We start from the raw sequence: 25,086 nt of genomic DNA, 5'->3' as shown, positions 1-25,086 counted from the left end.
AGAACAAATCTGGAAGGCCATCCTTGCCTTCTGTCGTCGGGCGCACCGGACAGTCCGGTGCCCGATTTCTTTCCTTAAACGGCGCAGCCAACCGTTGCCGACCGATGCAGATCTGGCGCACCGGACAGTCCGGTGCACACCGGACAGTCCGGTGCCTCCTTCCGACCGTTGGCCAGACCACGTGTCGCGCGCAGATTCCGCGGCCGACCGTTGGCTCGGCCGACCGTTGGCTCACCGGACAGTCCGGTGCACACCGGACAGTCCGGTGAATTTTAGCCGTACGCCGTCGGCATATTCCCGAGAGCGGAGTCTTCAGGTCGAGGCAGACTGGCGCACCGGACACTGTCCGGTGCACCACCGGACAGTCCGGTGCCCCAGACCGAAACATCCTGTTGGCTGTACACAGCCAACATTCTCCTTTTCTTCTTCTCCCTGTTTCTAACACTTAGACAAATATATTAGTACACAAAACCAATGTACTAAGGCTTAGAAACATACCTTTACCTGTGATTTGCACTTTGTTCATCCATGGGCATAGATTCACATTTAAGCACTTGTGTTGGCACTCAATCACCAAAATACTTAGAAATGGCCCAAAGGCACATTTCCCTTTCACCTACAAACTGGCCACTCTCGGGTTTCTCAGGGACGCGCTCCGCTATAATTCACCGGACTGTCCGGTGTGCACCGGACAATGTTCGGTGAGCCAATGGAGCAACGGTCACCTGCACGCATGTGGTGGAACCGCCCGAATTATTCCAACTTAAGTGCCTAAGTCTCACCTTAAAGGCTAGACCACACTTAAACAGGAATAACCCGTCAGTCCCTCGGATCTAGTCCGATAAAGCCACTTATACAGGATCGAATACCACTAGCTCACACGGGTGAGGCACAGAGAAATACAATAAAACATAATACCACAAATTTAATAAGTATCATTAGTGATTACATTATCGGAGTTTCAGAAATAATAACCATAAATTTTAATGCAGCGGAAATAACTAACGGAGAAAACCGAGTAACATGGCGAAGCCTGGCCACGCTACTCCTCCTGGTCCTCTCCTGCGGAAGCAATAACCCTCTCGACCATCTATCCCGGTGGCAGGGATGAAGGCCAAGTCACACCATCAACCAATCATCCTAAGGAGTACCTGCAAAAATTATGCCACAAACAAGGCTGAGTATACTAATACTCAGCTAGACTTACCCGGTGTGAGGAGTCTACTCCTCTACCTCTAGACATGCAGCTGTTTGGCTGAGGGGTTTGGTTGCCAAAAGCACTAGCTGAGTCTAAAATCATGTTTTAGCTTTTCAAGTTTTAGTATGATCCTTTTTAAACTAGATGAGTACCTAGCTACTCATACATGATATCAAACATTTTTAAGCAATCAACCTTTTTGCGAGTCAACTCATTTCCACTTATTACTCAATGCAGCAGCATGGATCAAGCAGTCTCATTAGCTGCGAGAAGTAGACGATTCGAATCGAGTTTTTAAACCTTGCAAGGTAAACCTAAACACACGACGAGGCGAGGCACTCCGTCCCCACACACATCAACCGTCCCCATTGATTCCCTGGCAACAGAAAGGGGCTCACCGCCTTGGCGTACAATGCCTCACTGACCCCGACTGCCATCGTGCAGTGACCGCACTTGTACCCACCATAACCAGAATGGGAGACCACGTCTCAGGTCGCGTGAGGAGGGCAATCTGCGGGCAGGTTCACTCAGGCACTAGGCTTACCGATTTACCATATTTCTCGGCATGTGTTTAGTACGTTCAAACGCTTGACACACGGTATCACACCTTAATCCTTATTCCAATTTCCGTCTCGTAGACAACGCATCCCCATGGATCGTTGTCCACAGACCATCATCATTATGATATAAAAATGGATACAACCAATTCCTGACCTCGCGCGAGTGCTAGAAAAATCACTCGACTTCTACCGAGATCCCTAATTAGTAAAGCAGCTACTCGACCTAGCATACTAGTATCCATCACAAAAAGGAATCCTGAGTTCATGCAACTAGGGTTTCAGTCAACTCCTACACTTAAGTGCACAGTACAAGCCTACAAACATTAAGTGCAGTAAAATAGCATATATAACGGTTGTGCATAAAACCGGGGCTTGCCTTTAATTTAACACTTAGATAGTGTTTGCTGGGGTGGGTACTCGCTTGGCGAGCATCCACTAGTTATGTCCATCCTTCCTTGGGTCGTCCACCGACTGCATCTTGTGGGTGGCACCACATCACTTGCACGATCGTCATCTCTCGGTCCTAAATGAGATGCATGATGCATATGTATGAATATGATGAAATATATCACAAGATAATCCCAAAGTGGACGGTAGCGAACTAAACATTAAATTGTAAGGCATCATAACAACCACACACTAGCATTAGTTATCTATACGTTATCGACGTTCAATGTTAACACCATTAAAAAGACGACAAATATTTCTTATATTTACCCAACACAAACACGATATCACGAGTACAAGCATTTACCATGTTCACTTTAATCGTTCATTGGCTACTTATGATTAAACTAGTTAAGTACACATAATTTACGATGACTTACACATAGAGTGTCTTAGTTAAAAAGGAATAGTTAATTAATCGGATTTTACAATCATTCACAACCTTCTACTGCAAGCATACACCACAAAGAACACACATGAGGAGATAGTTTATTCACAATTACAATTTGTACTACTTTAATGACGTTGGTTACTTAGTAGTATTAGCAGAAAGCCAAAAACATGACATTATTCATTTTGTTCCCCTAATATATAACTGCACTTTCTAACTGTTGATTAAGCTAAGCCACTTATTAGACCTTAACCAATTTAGTTCACTAACTTAGTGAGATGTGTACTACTCACTTATATATAACCCCAATTATAATAGTCACTTATTATTATTACTCATGTTCAGCCAAATCCCAAAACAAACAAGCAGTCGACTCAAGACAGCTACAACAAAGTAGGGCAATCAATCACATTCAATATGTTTAGGACAGCAGCATAGCAGTTGCTTGTTTTAGTTATAACTCACACGTTATTTATCTAATCATGGTGAACAAATACTCTTTGGAAATCTTATTAAACACTCTATAACTTTGGTATTTTCATCTCAAGGTAATTAAACACTTAATAAGGTTAAATAGTGATACATGACAGTTTTATTTAGATTTGGACAGATTCAGACTTGCGACTTCAAAAATTTATAACTAGAGACTCAGGAATTCAAATCAATTGAACCTAGACTTTCTGGAAATCTAATTAAATGTTCTACAAATTATTTATAAACATCTCAGGTTGATTTAAAGTGTATCAAGATTAAAAGACACTAGAAGGCTTTGCTATCCAGATTTGGACAGATTCAGACTTCACACTTCAAACATCCCTAACTAAATCTTCAGATCGCCAAAAAGAGTGATCCAAGACTTTTTAGAAAGGTTGGCAAAATTACTACATAACTTTTATAATCAACAAGAAGTGATTCTATGTTTAACCAAGTTAAACAATTCAGTTTTCGAAATCTGTTCTGACAGTGGACAGAACACAACAACCAGTTTGTAAAATTCATAACTCTTAAACTATCAGCCCTATGGTTATGAAATTTTAACACAAGCAAGATAAGAAAAGCATCTACAACTTTCTTATAACGACAATGAACTGATTGTAACATTAAATTAAGCAAACAATACAGTTTCTGAAATCTGTACAAAATTTGGACAGATTCAGTTACTGAATTTGTAAAAAGCATAACTCTTAAACGATCAGACTTATGGCTGTCAAATTTTAACACAAGTAAGATAATAAGGTTATCTACAACTTTTCTATATGTCTTCTCTATAGAAAACATGATTTAGTTCATCAAACATACAGCACGACGAAAATAGCGCGTGCAGTCCAAAACAGCAACCAATAAAATTCAGCTTCTATTCACAAAAAAAATTGCCGTGTTCTAGAGACTTAAACGGTTCTAACATTTTACCATCTGTTAGAGTTAAAACAATCAAATTAGGACCAACAAGTAGACTTACTAATTTTTATCCAAGTCATTTCGTGCGCTAGAATTACCACACAATTAACAAACACATTTACCAAAATAAAACACTTCGCCACACATGTCCGACATCACACAAAATCATGATAAAGCACTATTAATATTTATCTTTAGAACACCATGACATAACCATTAAATCTATAGTTAGTTTTAAGGTGTAACTCAAACATTCCATGAACATGCATGAATTTGTTTACTCCAAATTTTTCACTAAGTCTTGTAATTATAAAATGGGTGTTATTTAGCACCATATGAAACTATCTAATTTGGTGCTAGGATTTTTATGAGGCATAGTTAATAACAAATCATGACCAATGTATAAATTTCACATGCCCAGGTTTTATATTTTATTTAATACAAAAATAACAATTTATTAATGCAATAAAGCATGTGAGAGCAAGTTAAAGCTAAAACTAATTATTTTCTGTGGATGCATGACCATATTAAGTTTTCTTAGCCTACTATAATGTCATGCAAGGAGAGTGGAACACCATTTTTCATTTTTTACATCTATACATTATTTTTAAATCATTTAAAACTACTTAATGTGCATTAAACAAGTTAAATCACTAACTTAATCATACATGCCCCACAATTCATGCAATTTTTACCAGTCACCAAGCATCACACCAAGAGTCTACTGTAGAAATTTCAACTCATTTGGAGCACTAGAGCTACAGATCCAAAAATAACAATCAAAACAATCATCTTTTTCCTATTTAACATGTTTTAACACACCAATAAAACAGTGAACAACATATAAGTTTTATATTTTTCCTTGATGGAGTATGACAACATCTAACTAACAAAACAATTTTCATCATTGTTGGATTTTTATAAATAAAATTATGGAGAGAAGCAAGTTCGTTTATTCTCTAAACCAGTTTTTAAATACGAATTTCTACCGCCAAATATTTCTACTAAAACATTCCAACTTATGTATCCATGGCATAGAGAATTTCAAAAGGATTCCAAAATGTCCTCATTTACCTTTGTACAATTTTTACACAGTTTTCTATGGATTTTCAAAGTTAAGCATAAAATCTGAAATTTGTGCACTCTTAGACTCACCCGAGGGCCCACCTGTCATTGGCACTAGGCGTCTTCTTCAACCTTGCCTCCTGCACGTGAACAGCAGGGAGGAAAAAATGGAGCTGCTGCTGTGTGGGGAAGGAGAGGGACAAGCAGAGGGGTTGCTTGTATGGGAATGGAGGCTAGCCGACGACCCTAGGCGCAGCCATGGAGCTGTGCTCGGCCATGGGAAGGGAGATGGAGGGGGGCGCCATGGCCAGCCGGCGCTGTGGCTAAGCACGGAGGCTCCATGAGCACCTAGCAGAGGTCCGACCATGGATGGATGGTGGAGCTCAGGAGGTGGGCATGGAGGTGAGGGAGGAGGCTGCTGCTGCATTTTAGAACAGAGAGGAGAAGTGGCGTGTGGGGGAAGGGAAGGAGAGGGGTGGGCTGCCATTTATTGAGCTGGAGCTCTCGACATGTCAGGTGGCAGTGAGCAGTGGCAGGTGGAAAAATGTGGACATTGAGCGGCCATTTTTGGCGTTTTCTGCTTGTTTTCGGACCTTGGTCGCTGTAGAAGATTTCTCCTTGATGTACACTCTACAAATCTTGTATAGAGATTGAGGTGATTCGAGCACTGGTTAGAAAGTTATAGACCCACGAAAATTGGTTTGTCAGTGGGTTAGAAAACAGTGGAAACTCGTGAAAAATGAATGTCAAAGCATGTCAAACGGAATCGGATGAATGCCATCTTTTAATATGTTGTGCCCTTATTAGTTATTAACAACTTTTATATTTGAGAAAACTTGAGTTGTTCAACAAAAATTTGGGAACGCGAGACGTCGACCCGAACGATGCTGATTTCAGACTTAGAAGAATTCGAATCCTGAAATCAAATTTTTATTCTGTCTTGATGGCACTGTTTGAGGTACTTAGAAATTGAATCAAGGCTTGGTTTAAATATAATATTTATTTTATAACACAGGTTCTACAACTTTTATTAAAGGTCAAACCTCATATCGTGAATATAAATCAAAGTTTCACTTTGGTCAAGGTAGCATCATTATAAAGCTTCAAATTATACTTTTAAGGCAATCGGGGTATTTTCTCGACATTTTCTTGGCATTTTCTCTACATGAACCCTTAATATTTTTTGTTGTAGAGTTGATTTAGAGTGTTTTGGGAAAGTTGGCATAACTTGGTTGAATGTCTAAATTTGCTTTTACTTAATCGAGCAGTTTCAAGCAAGTGTAGGATTTATAATTTCATACAAATATTTGGTTCAAACTTTGAGAAATCTCTAGAATACACTTGATAGATAGCGATGAATGATGACATAAATATAACAAGCGGAATTGCATAAGAAATAATTAGAGGTTGACACTACAGAGATTCCGCTGGAGAATGCAGATTCGGATTAAGTATTTGGACGTAGACCGACTATCGAGAGAGCGAATTCGGACATAGATTGGATAACATAACAACTATCGAGAGTCCGAATAAATGAGTCTGGACGGAAGTTGCGAGACGATATTGACTTTTGAATTTGCATTTGCTTCAAGAAACAAAAGTTTTAACAGGCTCCAAATTTGGCCTTTGGTGAGACTGAATAACTCAGAATTCGGTGAAATGTGTACGAATAGTTCGGATAATTAGAGACATACGCGAGCGAGAAATAGAAATTTTTACTGAACATCCGAGATTAGGATAAATCTCCCGACATAATGCGAAATTGACACCTGGGGTGTCACAACCTTCCCCCCTTAAAAGAATCTCGTCCCGAGATTCGAATGAGTTGCTTTAAGGGTGGAGAAGCATGTAACTCCCAAGTTGGAGATAGGTGCAATTTCATGAGATGGGATCTGACAAGATACTGAAGATAGATTTGAATAGAATATCGCGACATATTGAGACAAAATGCAGCGATCACTTTGAGAGAATATCCACAAAAGATAGCACCTCAGTATAGTCTCGTAACGGATCACGACTATTAACCGCGATACCAGCGCGTGCCGAACAGCTCAACCATGTGTGCACCATAGTAGGCTCTCGGTTTCGTCGCGGCACCATCGGTCGTTAGTCATAACATCATTACCAAACGCAACCAATGAGAAATCCACATAGCACAGATAGATGGAGCCTATGAGAGTATGGCTCAGAAAATAAGGATGTACCGGAGTTGAAACATAGATTTTTGGCAAAAGAGCAACGCATGGGAATCATCTTCAACTTCATATACTCTTTTATTATCATCATGGGGATTATCAAGTCAGAGATTTATACGAGAGTGGATATGAGGAGGAACCAACCATGAGATCAAGATTGATGAGCCTTTAGAGACACGAGAGAACTAAGAACAACAATGAAATTCATTGAACCCAATGGATACACTGTTTTAAAGATAAAATTAGTAAAACAGTGCCACGATCCTCGGAGAAGGGGTATGAGACTGACCAGAATTGAGAGATTTAGGCAGATCAACATCCGATACTTGAGAACGGGTTATAGCAGATAACCAGACAATAGGGCAGAATCATTTAAGGATCCAGAGGTTTGGATGATAAGGCCACAACATGATTCACTAAGATCAAGGTTTACCACATCCAAGTGAAAAGAGAGATCATCAACCTAGATGGCTTCTGGGTTGAGCAGAGGAGAATTTAATGAGGATTTTGGACAAGGTTTCCAAAAAGGATTTGAGGCTAGATACAGTAGTAAACCATTTTTTGACATAAACAAGTGTACAACGAAGCTTTAGGGTGAATTAGCGGTCCAACTATGGGTGTCTATAAGTTGTGCAGGTGCAATTTCAAGTGTAAAACACACAAGGGCTAGAAACACCAAAATAAGCACGTGATTTGATTTTTTTAAAGGTTTTCACTTGCTAACCACTAGGTTGGCTAAAGTGGGGGGGGGGGTCTTTTCATGAGCGAAACAAACAACACTTTTTTTTGCAAAAGGGTTGAACAATTACAATGCCACCTAGACATCAAAGCAAGAGAAACACATAACACAACCTAACAAGACTTACCAATCTGACACGAGGTAAGGCATTTCTTATAAGTCCTAACATAAGCAATACATCACATTATTCACAAGTTATCATTATTGGAATAAAGGTGAGAGAAGCACGTTGATGCACAAATAAAATTATAATGCGACAATATGATGCATGCTCATTCTAGACGTCTTCTCAGACCTAACTAATTTTTCGGGTGCTTCTACAGCATCCTTATTAATAATAGTAGTAGCCTTTATGGCCTAAATAACTAGCCACCAAGCTACCCATCTATTTCCTAAGGCTTCACGTAATATATCTATCCTTATCGTTCTGATGTCTATCCAACTTTGGTTTCTAAGCAAGTTTTACTTTAGAAAAGGTTGGAAATCATGACTTATTGACTTCTCTGTACTGGTATTCGCTCCGATACCAGCTGTGGCGGAACCGCCCAAATTATTCCAACTTAAGTGCCTAAGTCTCACCTTAAAGGCTAGACCACACTTAAACAGGAATAACCCATCAGTCCCTCGGATCTAGTCCGATAAAGCCACTTATCCAGGATCGAATACCACTAGCTCACACGAAGGTGAGGCACAGAGAAATACAATAAAACATAATACCACAAATTTAATAAGTATCATTAGTGATTACATTATCGGAGTTTCAGAAATAATAACCATAAATTTTAATGCAGCAGAAATAACTAACGGAGAAAACCGAGTAACATGGCGAAGCCTGGCCACGCTACTCCTCCTGGTCCTCTCCTGCGGAAGCAATAACCCTCTCGACCATCTATCCCGGTGGCAGGGATGAAGGCCAAGTCACACCATCAACCAATCATCCTAAGGAGTACCTGCAAAAATTATGCCACAAGCAAGGCTGAGTATACTAATACTCAGCTAGACTTACCCGGTGTGAGGAGCCTACTCCTCTACCTCTAGACATGCAGCTGTTTGGCTGAGGGGTTTGGTTGCCAAAAGCACTAGCTGAGTCTAAAATCATGTTTTAGCTTTTCAAGTTTTAGTATGATCCTTTTTAAACTAGATGAGTACCTAGCTACTCATACATGATATCAAACATTTTTAAGCAATCAACCTTTTTGCCAGTCAACTCATTTCCACTTATTACTCAATGCAGCAGCATGGATCAAGCAGTCTCATTAGCTGCGAGAAGCAGACGATTCGAATCGAGTTTTTAAACCTTGCAAGGTAAACCTAAACACATGACGAGGCGAGGCACTTCGTCCCCACACACATCAACCGTCCCCATTGATTCCCTGGCAACAGAAAGGGGCTCACCGCCTTGGCGTACAATGCCTCACTGACCCCGACTGCCGTCGTGCAGTGACCGCACTTGTACCCACCATAACCAGAATGGGAGACCACGTCTCGATCAGGTCGCGTGAGGAGGGCAATTTGCGGGCAGGTTCACTCAGGTACTAGGCTTACCGATTTACCATATTTCTCGGCATGTGTTTAGTACGTTCAAACACTTGACACACGGTACCACACCTTAATCCTTATTCCAATTTCCGTCTCGTAGACAACGCATCCCCATGGATCGTTGTCCACAGACCATCATCATTATGATATAAAAATGGATACAACCAATTCCTGACCTCGCGCGAGTGCTAGAAAAATCACTCGACTTCTACCGAGATCCCTAATTAGTAAAGCAGCTACTCGACCTAGCATACTAGTATCCATCACAAAAAGGAATCCTGAGTTCATGCAACTAGGGTTTCAGTCAACTCCTACACTTAAGTGCACAGTACAAGCCTACAAACATTAAGTGCAGTAAAATAACATATATAACGGTTATGCATAAAACCGGGGCTTGCCTTTAATTTAACACTTAGATAGTGTTTGCTGGGGTGGGTACTCGCTTGGCGAGCATCCACTGGTTATGTCCATCCTTCCTTGGGTCGTCCACCGACTGCATCTTGTGGGTGGCACCACATCACTTGCACGATCGTCATCTCTCGGTCCTAAATGAGATGCATGATGCATATGTATGAATATGATGAAATATATCACAAGATATCCCAAAGTGGACGGTAGCGAACTAAACATTAAATTGTAAGACATCATAACAACCATACGCTAGCATTAGTTATATATACGTTATCGACGTTCAATGTTAACACCATTAAAAAGACGACAAATATTTCTTATATTTACCCAACACAAACACGATATCACGAGTATAAGCATTTACCATGTTCACTTTAATCGTTCATTGGCTACTTATGATTAAACTAGTTAAGTACACATAATTTACGATGACTTACACATAGAGTGACTTAGTTAAAAAGGAATAGTTAATTAATCGAGTTTTACAATCATTCACAACCTTCTACTGCAAGCATACACCCCAAAGAACACACATGAGGAGATAGTTTATTCACAATTACAATTTGTACTACTTTAATGACGTTGGTTACTTAGTAGTATTAGCAGAAAGCCAAAGACATAACATTATTCATTTTGTTCCCCTAATATATAACTGCACTTGCTAACTGTTGATTAAGCTAAGCCACTTATTAGACCTTAACCAATTTAGTTCACTAACTTAGTGAGATGTGTACTACTCACTTATATATAACACCAATTATAATAGTCACTTATTATTATTACTCATGTTCAGCCAAATCTCAAAACAAACAAGCAGTCGACTCAAGACAGCTACAACAAAGTAGGGCAATCAATCGCATTCAACATGTTTAGGACAGCAGCATAGCAGTTGCTTGTTTTAGTTATAACTCACACGTTATTTATCTAATCATGGTGAACAAATACTCTTTGGAAATCTTATTAAACACTCTATAACTTTGGTATTTTCATCTCAAGGTAATTAAACACTTAATAAGGTTAAATAGTGATACATGACAGTTTTATTTAGATTTGGACAGATTCAGACTTGCGACTTCAAAAATTTATAACTAGAGACTCAGGAATTCAAATCAATTGAACCTAGACTTTCTGGAAATCTAATTAAATGTTCTACAAATTATTTATAAACATCTCAGGTTGATTTAAAGTGTATCAAGAGTAAAAGACACTAGAAGGCTTTGCTATTCAGATTTGGACAGATTCAGACTTCACACTTCAAACATCCCTAACTAAATCTTCAGATCGCCAAAAAGAGTGATCCAAGAATTTTTAGAAAGCTTGGCAAAATTACTACATAACTTTTATAATCAACAAGAAGTGATTCTATGTTTAACCAAGTTAAACAATTCAGTTTTCGAAATCTGTTCTGACAGTGGACAGAACACAACAACCAGTTTGTAAAATTCATAACTCTTAAACTATCAGCCCTATGGTTATGAAATTTTAACACAAGCAAGATAAGGAAAGCATCTACAACTTTATTATAACGACCATGAACTGATTGTAACATTAAATTAAGCAAACAATACAGTTTCTGAAATCTGTACAGAATTTGGACAGATTCAGTTACTGAATTTGTAAAAAGCATAACTCCTAAACGATCAGACTTATGATTGTCAAATTTTAACACAAGTAAGATAATAAGGTTATCTACAACTTTTCTATATGTCTTCTCTACAGAAAACATGATTTAGTTCATCAAACATACAGCACGACAAAAATAGCGCGTGCAGTCCAAAACAGCAACCAATAAAATTCAGCTCCTATTCACAAAAAAATTGTCGTGTTCTAGAGACTTAAACCATTCTAACATTTTACCATCTGTTAGAGTTAAAACAATCAAATTAGGACCAACAAGTAGACTTACTAATTTTTATCCAAGTCATTTCGTGCGCTAGAATTACCACACAATTAACAAACACATTCACCAAAATAAAACACTTCGCCACACATGTCCGACATCACACAAAATCATGATAAAGCACTATTAATATTTATCTTTAGAACACCATGACATAACCATTAAATCTATAGTTAGTTTTAAGGTGTAACTCAAACATTCCATGAACATGCATGATTTTGTTTACTCCTAATTTTTCACTAAGTCTTGTAATTATAAAATGGGTGTTATTTAGCACCATATGAAACTATCTAATTTGGGGCTAGGATTTTTATGAGACATAGTTAATAACAAATCATGACCAATGTATAAATTTCACATGCCCAGGTTTTATATTTTATTTAATACAAAAATAACAATTTGTTAATGCAATAAAGCATGTGAGAGCAAGTTAAAGCTAAAACTAATTATTTTCTGTGGATGCATGACCATATTAAGTTTTCTTAGCCTACTATAATGTCATTCAAGGAGAGTGGAACATCATTTTTCATTTTTACATCTATACATTATTTTTAAATCATTTAAAACTACTTAATGTGCATTAAACAAGTTAAATCACTAACTTAATCATACATGCACCACAATTCAGGCAATTTTTACCAGTCACCAAGCATCACACCAAGAGTCTACTGTAAAAATTTCAACTCATTTGGAGCACTAGAGCTACAGATCCAAAAATAACAATCAAAACAATCATCTTTTTCCTATTTAACATGTTTTAATTAACACACCAATAAAACAGTGAACAACATATAAGTTTTATATTTTTCCTTGATGTAGTATGACAACATCTAACTAACAAAACAGTTTTCATCATTTTTGGATTTTTATAAATAAAATTATGGAGAGAAGCAAGTTCGTTTATTCTCTAAACCAGTTTTTAAATACGAATTTCTACCGCCAAATATTTCTACTAAAACATTCCAACTTATGTATCCATGCCATAGATAATTTCACAAGGATTCCAAAATGTCCTTATTTACCTTTTTACGATTTTTACACAGTTTTCTATGGATTTTCAAAATTAAGCATAAAATCTGAAATTTGTGCACTCTTAGACTCACCCGAGGGCCCACCTGTCATTGGCACTAGACGTCTTCTTCAACCTTGCCTCCTGCACGTGAACAGCAGGGAGGAAAAAATGGAGCTGCTGCTGTGTGGGGAAGGAGAGGGACGAGTAGAGGGGTTGCTTGCAGGGGAATGGAGGCTAGCCGACGACCCTAGGCGCAGCCATGGAGATGTGCTCGGCCATGGGAAGGGACATGGCAGGGGGGCGCCATGGCCAGTCGGCGCTGTGGCCAAGCACGGAGGCTCCATGAGCACCTAGCAGAGGTCCGGCCATGGATGGATGGTGGAGCTCAGGAGGTGGGCATGGAGGTGAGGGAGCAGGCTGCTGCTGCATTTTGGAACAGAGAGGAGAAGTGGCTTGTGGGGGAAGGAAAGGAGAGGGGTGGGCTGCCATTTATTGAGCTGGAGCTCTCGACATGTCAGGTGCCAGTGAGCAGTGGCAGGTGGAAAAATGTGGACATTGGGCGGCCATTTTTGACGTTTTCAGCTTGTTTTCGGACCTTGGTCGCTGTAGAAGATTTCTTCCTTAGTGTACACTCTACAAATCTTGTATAGAGATTGAGGTGATTCGGGCACTGGTTAGAAAGTTATAGACCCACGAAAATTGATTTGTCATTATGTTAGAAAACAGTGGAAACTCGTGAAAACTGAATGTCAAAGCATGTCAAACGGAATCGGATGAATGCCATCTTTTAATATGTTGTGCCCTTATTAGTTATTAACAACTTTTATATTTGGGAAAACTTGAGTTGTTCAACAAAAATTTGGGAACGCGAGACGTCGACCCGAACGATGCTGATTTCAGACTTAGAAGAATTCGAATCCTGAAATCAGATTTTTATTCTGTCTTGATGGCATTGTTTGAGGTACTTAGAGATTGAATCAAGGCTTGGTTTAAATATAATATTTATTGTATAACACAGGTTCTACAACTTTTATTAAAGGTCAAACCTCATATCGTGAATATAAATCAAAGTTTCACTTTGGTCAAGGTAGCATCATTATAAAGCTTCAAATTATACTTTTAAGGCAATCGGGGTATTTTCTCGACATTTTCTTGGCATTTTCTCTACATGAACCCTTAATAATTTTTGTTGTAGAGTTGATTTAGAGTGTTTTGGGAAAGTTGGCATAACTTGGTTGAATTTCTAAATTTGTTTTTACTTAATCGAGCAGTTTTAAGCAAGTGTAGGATTTATAATTTCATACAAATATTTGGTTCAAACTTTGAGAAATCTTTAGAATACACTTGATAGATAGCGATGAATGATGACATAAATATAACAAGCGGAATTGCATAAGAAATAATTAGAGGTTGACACTACAGAGATTCCGCTGGAGAATGCGGATTCAGATTAAGTATTTGAACGTAGACCGACTATCGAGAGAGCGAATTCGGACACACATTGGATAACATAACAACTATCGAGAGTCCGAATAAAGGAGTCTGGACGGAAGTTGCGAGACGATATTGACTTTTGAATTTGCATTTGCTTCAAGAAACAAAAGTTTTAACAGGCTCCAAATTTGGCCTTTGGTGAGACTGAATAACTCAGAATTCGGTGAAATGTGTACGAATAGTTCGGATAATTAGAGACATACGCGAGCGAGAAATAGAAATTTTTACTGAGCATCCGAGATTAGGATAAATCTCCCGACATAACGCGAAATTGACACTTGGGGTGTCACAACGCAATGGTCGACTGTAAAAGTGAACAGTGCGCAGTCATAAGTCAGAGCAGCAATGTTAGGACGCATCAGACATGTCTGGTGTGCCACCGGACTGTCCGGTGCAGCTAGAAGACAAAGTGTAACACCCTGAATTTGGGGGTATAAAATTTCTTTCTCATTATCACCCAAATTCAGGTGTTACTCTTCTCTATGTCACTCTAGTGTCCATCTCTCTCTAGTTCCTCTCTCTCTTTCTCTTTTGGTTAGGGTTAGTGAAAGTCGCCTAGAGGGGGGTGGATAGGCAGAAACTGAAATTTAAAAACTTTAAGCATACTACAAGCCAGGGTTAGCGTTAGAATAAAAGTTAAGTCTGGGAGAGAGGGCAAAACAAATCTACCAAGAAAATAAATCGAATGACACGGTGATTTCTTTTACCGAGGTTCGGTTCCAATGAACCTAGTCCCCGTTGAGGTGGTCACAAAGACCGGGTCTCTTTCAACCCTTTCCCTCTCTCAATCGGTCACCTAGACCGAGTGAGCTTTCTCCTTAATCAAACGGGTCACTTAGACCCCACAAGGACCACCACACAATTGGTGTCTCTTGCTTTGATTACAAGTCACTTAGAGAACAAGAATGAGGAAGAAGAAAGCGATCCAAGAACAAGAGCTCAAAGAACACGAGCAAAAACTCTCTCTCTAGTCACTAGGAGTTTTGAGTGGATTTTGGACTTGGAGAGGCTTTGATTCTTTTGAATTGTGTCTTGTATTGATTGCACTAGCTCTTGTATTGAATGAGATGTCTGAAAAACTTGGATGCCTTGAGTGGTGGTGGTTGGTGGGTATTTATAGCCCTCAACCACCACATAGCCGTTGGGAGACTGTCTGTCGGTGGGCGCACCGGACCCTATCCGGTGCACCAGACATGTCACCTAACCGTTAGGGTTCTGAAGATTCTGACCATTGGAGCGCTGACTTCATGTTGCACCGGACAGTCCGGTGCGGCACCGGATAGGTGCTGTTCACTGTCCGGTGCGCCTCTGACGCCTGCTCTGACTTTTGCTCGCACTGTTCATGCACTGTTCACGCTTTTGTAGACGACCATTGCGCGGGATAGCCGTTGCTCCGCTGGTACACCGGACAATCCGGTGGCACACCGGACGGTCCGATGAATTATAGCAGAGCGGCGCCTGAGAAACCCGAAGGTGAAGAGTTCAGACTGTACGGCCCCTGGTGCACCGGACACTGTCCGATGGTGCACCAGACACTGTCCAGTGGCACACCGGATAGTCCGGTGCCCCAGACCAGGGTTCTCTTCGGTTTCTCTTGCTCCTTTCTTTTGAACCCTAACTTGATCTTTTATTGGTTTGTGTTGAACCTTTAGCACCTATAGAATATATAATCTAGAGCAAACTAGTTAGTCCAATTATTTGTGTTGGGCATTCAACCACCAAAATCATTTATAGGAAAAGGTTAAACCCTATTTCCCTTTCAATCTCCCCCTTTTTGGTGATTGATGCCAACACAAACCAAAGCAAATATATAAGTGCAGAATTGAACTAGTTGCATAAGGTCAGTGCAAAGGTTGCTTGGAATTAAACCAATATATACTTCTACTTGATATGCATGGCCTGTGGCAATATACTCGGCTTCGGCGGTGGAAAGAGCTATTTAGTTTTGTTTCTTTGAAGCCCAAGACACCAGGGATCTCCCCAAAAACTAACAAGTCCCTGATGTGCTCTTTCTATCAATTTTACACCCTGCCCAATCGACATCGGAATATCCTATTAAATCAAAAGTGGATCCCTTGGGGTACCAAACACCAAACTTAGGTGTGTAAACTAAATATCTCATGATTCTTTTCACGGCCCTAGGGTGAACTTCCTTAGGATCGTCTTGGAACCTTGCACACATGCATACAGAAATCGTAATGTCCGGTCGAGATGCACATAAATAGAGTAAGGATCCTATCATCGACCGATATACCTTTTGATCTACGGATTTACCTCTCGTGTCGAGGTCGAGATGCCCATTTGTTCCCATGGGTGTCTTGATGGGCTTGACATCCTTCATTCCAAACTTGGTAAGTATGTCTTGAATGTACTTTGTTTGGCTGATGAAGGTGCCCTCTGTAACACCCCTGGTGTTTATATTCCGCTCGACAACGAGTATGGATTTAAGCACGTAATATCAGTGGATAAAACAGATACTAAATTTTAATCCTCTTCGCCTATCGCGATTTTTATATCGCATCTGTTCCATCTATCGCGAGTGCGACATCGTTTTTATTTTTATCTATCCGGGCTCTTCCGAAATTTTCGTGATGGTCGGAACATTGTCGTTCTAAAAATCCATGCATCCGGTGATTATTTAAACTCATCGCTCGCGCGAATACGAAATTTGGAAGCTTGACCCACTCGGACGATTTTATCTCAGGCCAATTAATTTTGAACTCGACAACTAAAATGCTCGGGGTAAAATAATTCGAATCGTGCGAAATCTTGCGCGAGGCTACGATCCAATTTATCCGTCCGCACCCTGTTTTGGGCGACGAAATCGTGTATACATGGTGGATCGGGTTTCAGCTAATTTCGGTCGAATCACGCCGAACAAATTAGTCAGAACTCGTCGACTATGGTTGTCGATACAAATAATTCGGTTCCCATTCGTCAACCGTGAAATCGCGTATGAGGATCCAAAATGTGAGTCTCGACTCGCTGGTAAATTATCTATGGCCGTGAAATCAGATGTTCAGACCGCAGGTAAATTTATCAGATTTTTGAATCGAATCAACAGTCACAATTACTGCCGACCCATTTTACATTGCTAAAAATCGTGATTGTAAAAATATCTGCGATTCTTTGTTAAAGGAAAAAAAATAAGAAAATGAATCTTAAAAAAAAGAAAGAGAAAAATCATCACGTTCCTATCGCATGGCAGATGAAGATTTTTTTTCTATCCCTGATTTTTCTCACGGCTACCGCTTTCCCTCTGATATTTCAATCGTTGGCCATATCTCTTCCCTCTCCTTGATTTTTCGAGCTGCCTTCTCTCTGATTTTTCTACAGTCGTCGGTATTATCTCTACGCGCGCAAGTGAAAAATCTCACCGCCGTTGCCTCGCTCCCATCCGCTCGGCCACCCTGGATAAAAATCCCACCGCGGTGTTCATCTTCTGCTCTCAGCCGAGCGCCCCTGCCCTGCTCTTCTATCTACGCATCGCCCTGGTGTTCTTCTCTAGCCGTCGGAGTAGTAGCCATGGCTTCCAAGCGCTCGTTCTCAGTCTCTGGCGGTAGCTTCTCCCTGCTCCGGTGACTGGTGCTCGGCTCCTCCCCAGCATCTCCTCGACCCTGCCTAGAATCCGCCGCACCCTGCTCTCGGTTTGTGCTCGCTTGTGCTCCAGCCATGGCGCGCCGGCTCCCTGCTGCGCCCGCTGCTGGTTCCCCCTGCTCGCCCGGCTCGCCATGGAGCCTCACCGTCGCAGCTCCTGCTCGGATTTCCCTTCCCAGCCGAAATTCCTCCCTCTGCTCGAGTCCCTCTGCCCATCTCCACGGCCAACCGCACGGCTCCCTGATGCACACGTCTCTGCCCCAGCTCGCTCGGACCTCGCCGCGGCCTACCCTCTGCGCCGTGCCCCTGGTCCCGGCCTCAGTCCGCCCACTCCCCATGGCGCGCCCGCCTTGCTTCTCCAGCGTCGCGTCCCTCCCCATCTCCTCTGCTCCCTCCAGCTCGCAGAAGCTCCCAGCCGAGCCCCTCTCCAGCCGTGGCCGCGTCTTTCGTGCTCCGGCTCGCTGGCGAGCGCCGCTGCTCCCTCTTCCGTGGTCCCTGGCTCGTCTTTGGTGCTCGCCTGGCTGCGCCCCTTAGCTCTCGACCATGGTGGTCGCCCATGGCCGTGTTCTGTTTCTCCCCGCAGCGCTCGACGCCTTAGAACCTGCATAGCTCTGTTCGTCTCGTCATTACCTTGCTACTGCCTCCGGTGTGGAGTGATTTGCGTGTGTCGATGAAGCAAGCGAAGTCCCACAACGTCCGCTAGGTGTTCGACAAAAAAAGAGACATGAGCCAAGTGTTGTCGAGCCCGTCCCGTGTTTTCCCTGTCTTGTGCTCGCGCGGTTTTCTGCTCGCTTGCGTGCCCTCTCGACTCGCTCGGCTTTAATTTCCAATCGCGTCGTCGATCTCGTCGTTTGCCGTCGAGTCGTCAAACACGTCATCCCGGCTTGATCCTCACCTCACCAGCTTACCCCAGACTTCAATCGAAGGTCGTCGTCGTTCGTGCATCCCCAAGAAAACCCAAGAATCGAGTGAAGACGAAGTTAGCAGCGCGATTTTCCCCAAGCGCTCAACCAATTGCCTGGATCGGAAAATCGCTACCGATCTCGCGGATTCGTGTCAGCTGTGGAAACGGTAAGCTGATAAATTATTCAGAATAGTTTGATCGATGAATAAATTAATGTGCTAGTGCGATGCTCATTAAGGTGCTCGATAAATTGTGTAAGTCACGAAACTCTCGTCGACTTCGCAGTTCTTGCGATTATCGAGCCAGGTTCAGTTATAGCGAGTTATTTCGCTATCCGGTCAATTAGCTGAATTAATGTACCAAGTAGAATTTTGGTAGGCATGTGTGATGATAAAATATTTTAATCACTTATAAAGATGTAGTATAATTTATAAGGCAAGGGATTAGTTTAGAATTTAATTAATTAACTGATAAGTTGTGATTAAGTTAATTGTATTTCTTGTGTATAGTTTGTTGTTCGTGATGTTTGCGTTAGGTTCGAGAAGCGTAATTGTTGCGTGTACTCGTATATTAATAACTAGTGATTCCGTACAAAATTGTACAACGCCTCGCCGCTAGGTGTTTAAATTCGTCATCGCGTAGCACTATTTATGGTTTTTGATATTCCTGTCTATATGCATTCATATGCATAATGCATTTCATTCAGGTGCGATAATTAATCACGTGATGCGGAAGATGACTCAAGTCGACCCCAAGCGCGGGCTACTCCACATGGTAATGCTGATGAACGAACCTGCCTGATCAAGTGCTAGGACAAGGATGATCGTCAAGTGGACATCGTCTAACAAACACTAACCTAGTGTTACCCAGGCAAGCCCCGATGCATGCAACCCCTTTTCTTGTGTTTTTAAATACTTTTCGTACACTTTAAGTCTAGTGAAATGTGCATTAGGTTCATAAGAGTTGCTTGGAACCCTTTGATGCATTGCTTTCCTTGATATCCATACCTTTATAAATACTTCTGTGAAGTATCAAAATATGATTTACAAAAATGCTTAGCCTTGCTTAGATCTTGTGGATAGAGGTTGTCCTCAGTCTAACCCGGGAGAGGATGACTTCTACCTACAAGAATATTTTCATTGGGGCAATAGTGGGATCTTACTGCAAAGTTCCCTGTGATGCTCTTTCATCCTAAGGAACAGACACAATCCTAAGGATGGAAATACTTAAATTGAGACTTGGGTTAGGAACAGGTGATGTTCTACCCAGGTTGGTTAAGGATTAATGCGTATGTAGGCGTGCTGACCGAGGACCCTTTAACTGGTCACATGCCTCGTCATGGGTAAGCCTTACCTCGGGCAGACTAAGGCCAGAATAAGATAACACGAAATGGGCGTGGAGCGGTGGCGAGAGTAGCGTGTACCCTCCGTGGCAAGAGGCTGGACGGTGGTGTATCTGTGCTCTCGGTTTGCGTGAACCTGATCTGATCTTAAGAACCCCGGTGGCGGGTTGACATATGCAAGGGTTAAGTGCTACATATGTCGTGTGATTGGAGATCCTCAGCTGAGTATAATCGATTCGGATCGCCGTACCTTCGCGGTTATGAAGACTTGGTCACTTTTCTACAACCTAAAGTCAGGATGTGAACACTATGGATAAAAATGATGTTGTATTGATGAGATGTTGAAATTAGACTAGATGCAAATAGAGTCTATTAATACTTAATATGGCGTTAAAAGATTGAAAGTAAGGACTCACTTTAGTAAGCTACTTCTGCAAAAATATAAGTTGATTTTTGCTAAAGCCTCTCCTTGACTCCTATTTATCCAGCATACCCTTGAGAGTCTTTTCCTTAGTGAAAGTCGCCTAGAGGGGGGGTGAATAGGGCGAAACTGAAATTTACAAATAAACACAACTACAAGCCGGGTTAGTGTTAGAAATATAAACGAGTCCGCGAGAGAGGGCGCAAAACAAATCACGAGCAAGTAAGAATTGTGACACGCGGATTTGTTTTACCGAGGTTCGGTTCTCGCAAACCTACTCCCCGTTGAGGAGGCCACAAAGGCCGGGTCTCTTTCAACCCTTCCCTCTCTCAAACGATCCACGGATCGAGTGAGCTTTCTCTTCTTAATCACTTGGAACACAAAGTTCCCACAAGGACCACCACAAGTTTGGTGTCTCTTGCCTCAATTTACAAGTGAGTTTGATCGCAATGAAAGAATCAAGAAGGCACGATTAAAAAGCCAAGCGACAAGAGCGACAAATAACACACGGATCACTTTCTCTCTCAAGCCACTAATCACTAATGATCTCTTTTCTCAATTGTGAAACTTGGAGAGATGGAGGCTTTGAATGTGTCTTGGAATGGATTGCTAGCTCTTGTATTGAATGTTGAAGGTTGGAATGCTTGGGTGGTGTAAATGGAGGTGGTTGGGGTTGTATTTATAGCCACCAACCACTTCCTAGCCGTTGGGCCATTCTGCTGAGCGCGGACGGTCCGCCCTCCTGGTGCGGACGGTCCGCCCCTGTAGATCAACGGCTGAAAATGCAACGGTCAGTAGTAACGGCTATATCAACGGCTATATTGCATTTAATGCGTCGTCAGATGTCAGATAAAGCCAGTCGCGGACGGTCCGGTCGTGCACCCCGGACGGTCCGCGAGGCCCTCTATAATTCATTTCTCCGAACCCGTCACCTTCGGGTTTTTTGGTTTCTTACCGACCGGACGGTCCGCGCCTGAGGCCGGACGGTCCGCGTGAGGGCTCGGACGGTCTTTGCTTTTCCTCCGGACAGTCTGTAGTGGAAACTTGTGTTTTTGCATTGCTTCTGTCCGAAGGGTATCCTGGTGTCGCGGACGGTCCGCCGCAGGGGCCCGGACGGTCCGCGCTTGGCCTGTTTTTCCAAAAAGCTTCTCCTGTCCGGAATAATCTACGGTATTCCGGACAGTCGATTTAGTATAGTTGTAGATGAACCTTTGGCACCTGTAGAACGTATAATCTAGAGCAAACTAGTTAGTCCAATTGTTTGTGTTGGGCGATTCAACCACCAAAACTATTTAGGAACTAGGTGTAAGCCTAATTCCCTTTCACTTAGTCGGGTAAGACTTGCTGAGTAATTCCATACTCAGGGTTTTATTCCGTGTTGTTTTTCAGGTTTTAACTTTGTGCTGTTGTTGATGGTGTTAAGTGCCGGTGGGCTCGGCCTTCTTATAAGTCTAAGTACTTCTTCTATACTTTTTATTGAGGATGGTCACTTGAGCTAGCATATATTTCAAACTTATACTTTTGTAATCACTCCGATAAAATAATGTAAATTTATTTTATAACCTGTAAAATTTGGTAATAAGATTTCCGCTGCAAAAATGTTGTGTGTGTGATTTGTGTTACGTAATCCCGCGGTTCTGGTTGTAAGTGGTTTATCCGATGTCCTTGGGCAATCGGACGGATCCTGTTAAGTTATCTGGTGCACATGCATAGCTGTCTGAGGTCTTTGAGACAAGGACAGGTGCATGTGGGCCCAATAACTTGGGAGGTTCTGCCACAGCTGGTATCGGAGCTGGATTAAGTATATACAATCACATACATATTTTCAAAACAAAAGTTTTGGTTTTAGAAAACCTATTTTCAACTAAACACATTGTTTGGTTTTGAAAAACAATTTTGAAAACTATAATGCTAGCGACATCCTCTCTTAAGCCCTAAATTAAGGACTATCAGGTGGCTTAGTTGAAAACCACAATGGGGTGGGTATTGCATACATGTGTATTGTTATTTTTGAAAGCCATTCAGTCTTGAATGGATCGACGCTCAAGGTAAGGTGAGATGTGAGAGCATGACCGCACAAACGTCGGTCTAGGGAAGAGTGTAAAAAGCGCTTGATTATATACATGTTCTACATATGTATATATGAAGGCTGCGATATGGAGTAATTACTTTTCCGGGAATTCAGTACCCCATGGATGTGTATGGGTATACAAACATGCGAATACTGAGAAGTGTAATGTACTTGTAACGACGCACCTACGCCCAGGTAAGAAGGTGAGTTACCATAATGAGTTGCCCTATGGTAAAAGTGTGGCAACGGCGCCTATGTGTGGCTCGACGCTTAATGAAGAGCTGGCCTCCATATAGCAATATATGGAGTATAAACTGTGATAAACTGTCATGTGTGAACTGCATCATTGGGAAATTGGGCTGTGATGGAATTTTCTGCAGGTACACTAACCTCGAAAACGTATGTGTAGCTGACGACTAGAAAAATACCGTGAGAGAACGTATGCCACCAATATAGAACGTTATTGCCACAATATGTTGGCAAAATTAGTGAGGACGAATAGGACGCGCATGCATCCTGATTGTTGCATTATGTTTGTTACCTATACACCCAAGATGCTTCTCTCATCTTTATTCCAGTAACCATTGATTGTAGATAATGTGGTGAAATGCTGAATTATGAACTTCGATGAAATAGGTGTCCTCCATTCTTTAGGTGACCTCTTAGGGTTAGGGCTGGGCAAAATACTCGTGGCTCGTGAGCTCGTTCGACTCGTGGCCAGCTCGGCTCAGCTCGACTCGGCTCGTTTCAATTTTATCACGAGCTGAGCTAACATCTCAGCTCGGTTCGTTAACGAGCCAGCTCGACACGAGCTCGAGCCAGCTCGTTAGCTCGAATGAGCTAGCATTTATCTGTAAATTAAAGTCTATACTTGTATTGGATGAATTAATAAGTGATGAACTATGTTAGTTTAGGGTTTAAATGATGTGATATATAAAATTATGAGTATTGTTAGTCTTTTCTAGTGTTAAATTAGTATGAACTTAAATAGCAATTGATTATATTGTTGTATATATACATGTATACTATTTTTTGTTCTGGCTCGCGAGCTAAACGAGCCAGCTCGAGCTCGCAAACGAGTCGAGCCGAGCTGGTTCTCTGGCTCGGTTGCTTAACGAGCCGAGCCGAGCCAGCTCGTTTCCTTAACGAGCCAGCTCGAGCTCGGTCGAGCCGAGCCGAGCTGGCTCGATATCCACCCCTACTTAGGGTGCTTTATGTGCTTGCTCTTGTACTTGATGCGCTGGTAGAAGGTTGGTGGCCTATTTGCCTAAACCTTAAACTAGGTCATGTCTTTATTTAGTGAACCATGACCCAAATTTGAATTTCCCGTTATCACTCCATGACCAAACACATAAAAATAAATGCCTAGATAATTTCTTTGTTGGACCTAAAGTGTACCCGGACTTGAAACAAGAATCTCGAGTCATGTCTCCACCCTAAACCATGTCCTTGTTCGATTTGTGCAAGCTGATGTCTTTATTCTAGTTTGCCTATTTTTAAAGGATCGCCATGTTGCTTTATCAACCTAACCCAGAAAAGACCTATCCGAGTATTTTCTTGAATTTGGTGCCTTTGGTTTCCCCATATCTATCAAAGGCATACCAACTTAATTTGATGATTGTTTTCCCTCCGTATCTAATCAGATACTAATCCTTGACCTTGTAATCTCTATGATGGGCATAGAAATATGCCTGGGGCTGAATTAACAGTCTCCCATCATACTCCCTTCATCAACCAATTTAGGTTATGGCCATGTCTTATTCATTTCATCGGGCCATGATCTATTTGGCTCTCTATTTGTAATCATTCTTACAGGTGGAGTATCCCTTTGTATATTGTCACCCTTGCCCAATCCATTGGTGTGGCGCGAGATTTCTTATTGGTTACGTCTAGTAATGGTGTTATGACTAAAACCGATGGTGCCGTGACAAAACCGAGGGCCTCCTGTGAATGTACACACATGGTCGTGCTGCTCGGCACGCGCTGGTATCACTGTTAGTAGTTGTAATCCATTATGAGACTATGTCAATGCGTTATCTTGATACAATCTGTTTTTGCTACGTGAGATTCATTATTGGTGCCAGTTCGGTGATGGTGTCATGATTAAGGACTTATGGTGCCGCAGCGGAACTGAGAGCCCCTTGTGAATGTACACGCAAGGTTATGCTGCTTGGCGCATGCTGGTATCGAGGTCTCTGGTCATGATCCATTGTGGAACTACACTTATGTATGATCTTTCGTGGACTCCTTCCTTGAAACAATTTCTATGTTGTTTGTGAAGTGATCAAGCAACATCTATCATCTTAATTGGATCAAAAGGGCACACCACTTTCATGTGTGGTCTTATTTCTTTTGATTTTGGTAGTGACTACTTATACATGATCCCTTTACATCCTTTGTGT

General features: G+C 41.6%; 1 protein-coding gene across 1 annotated transcript; it reads left to right on the top strand.

Moving 5' to 3' along the window:
- Positions 1–17,827: 17,827 nt before the first annotated feature.
- On the top strand, positions 17,828–19,311 carry LOC100272680 (uncharacterized). Its single transcript, NM_001147136.1, has one exon. It carries the CDS (start codon positions 18,081–18,083, stop codon positions 18,618–18,620), a length of 540 nt encoding a protein of 179 aa, NP_001140608.1. The 5' UTR covers positions 17,828–18,080; the 3' UTR covers positions 18,621–19,311.
- The last annotated feature ends 5,775 nt before the right edge of the window (positions 19,312–25,086 follow it).

The sequence above is a fragment of the Zea mays genome, chromosome 3, assembly GCF_902167145.1.
Source record: "Zea mays cultivar B73 chromosome 3, Zm-B73-REFERENCE-NAM-5.0, whole genome shotgun sequence".
Lineage (NCBI taxonomy): Eukaryota > Viridiplantae > Streptophyta > Magnoliopsida > Poales > Poaceae > Zea > Zea mays.
The sequence above is the reverse complement of the archived record's forward strand: the minus strand, read 5'-3'. Positions and strand labels throughout refer to the sequence as shown.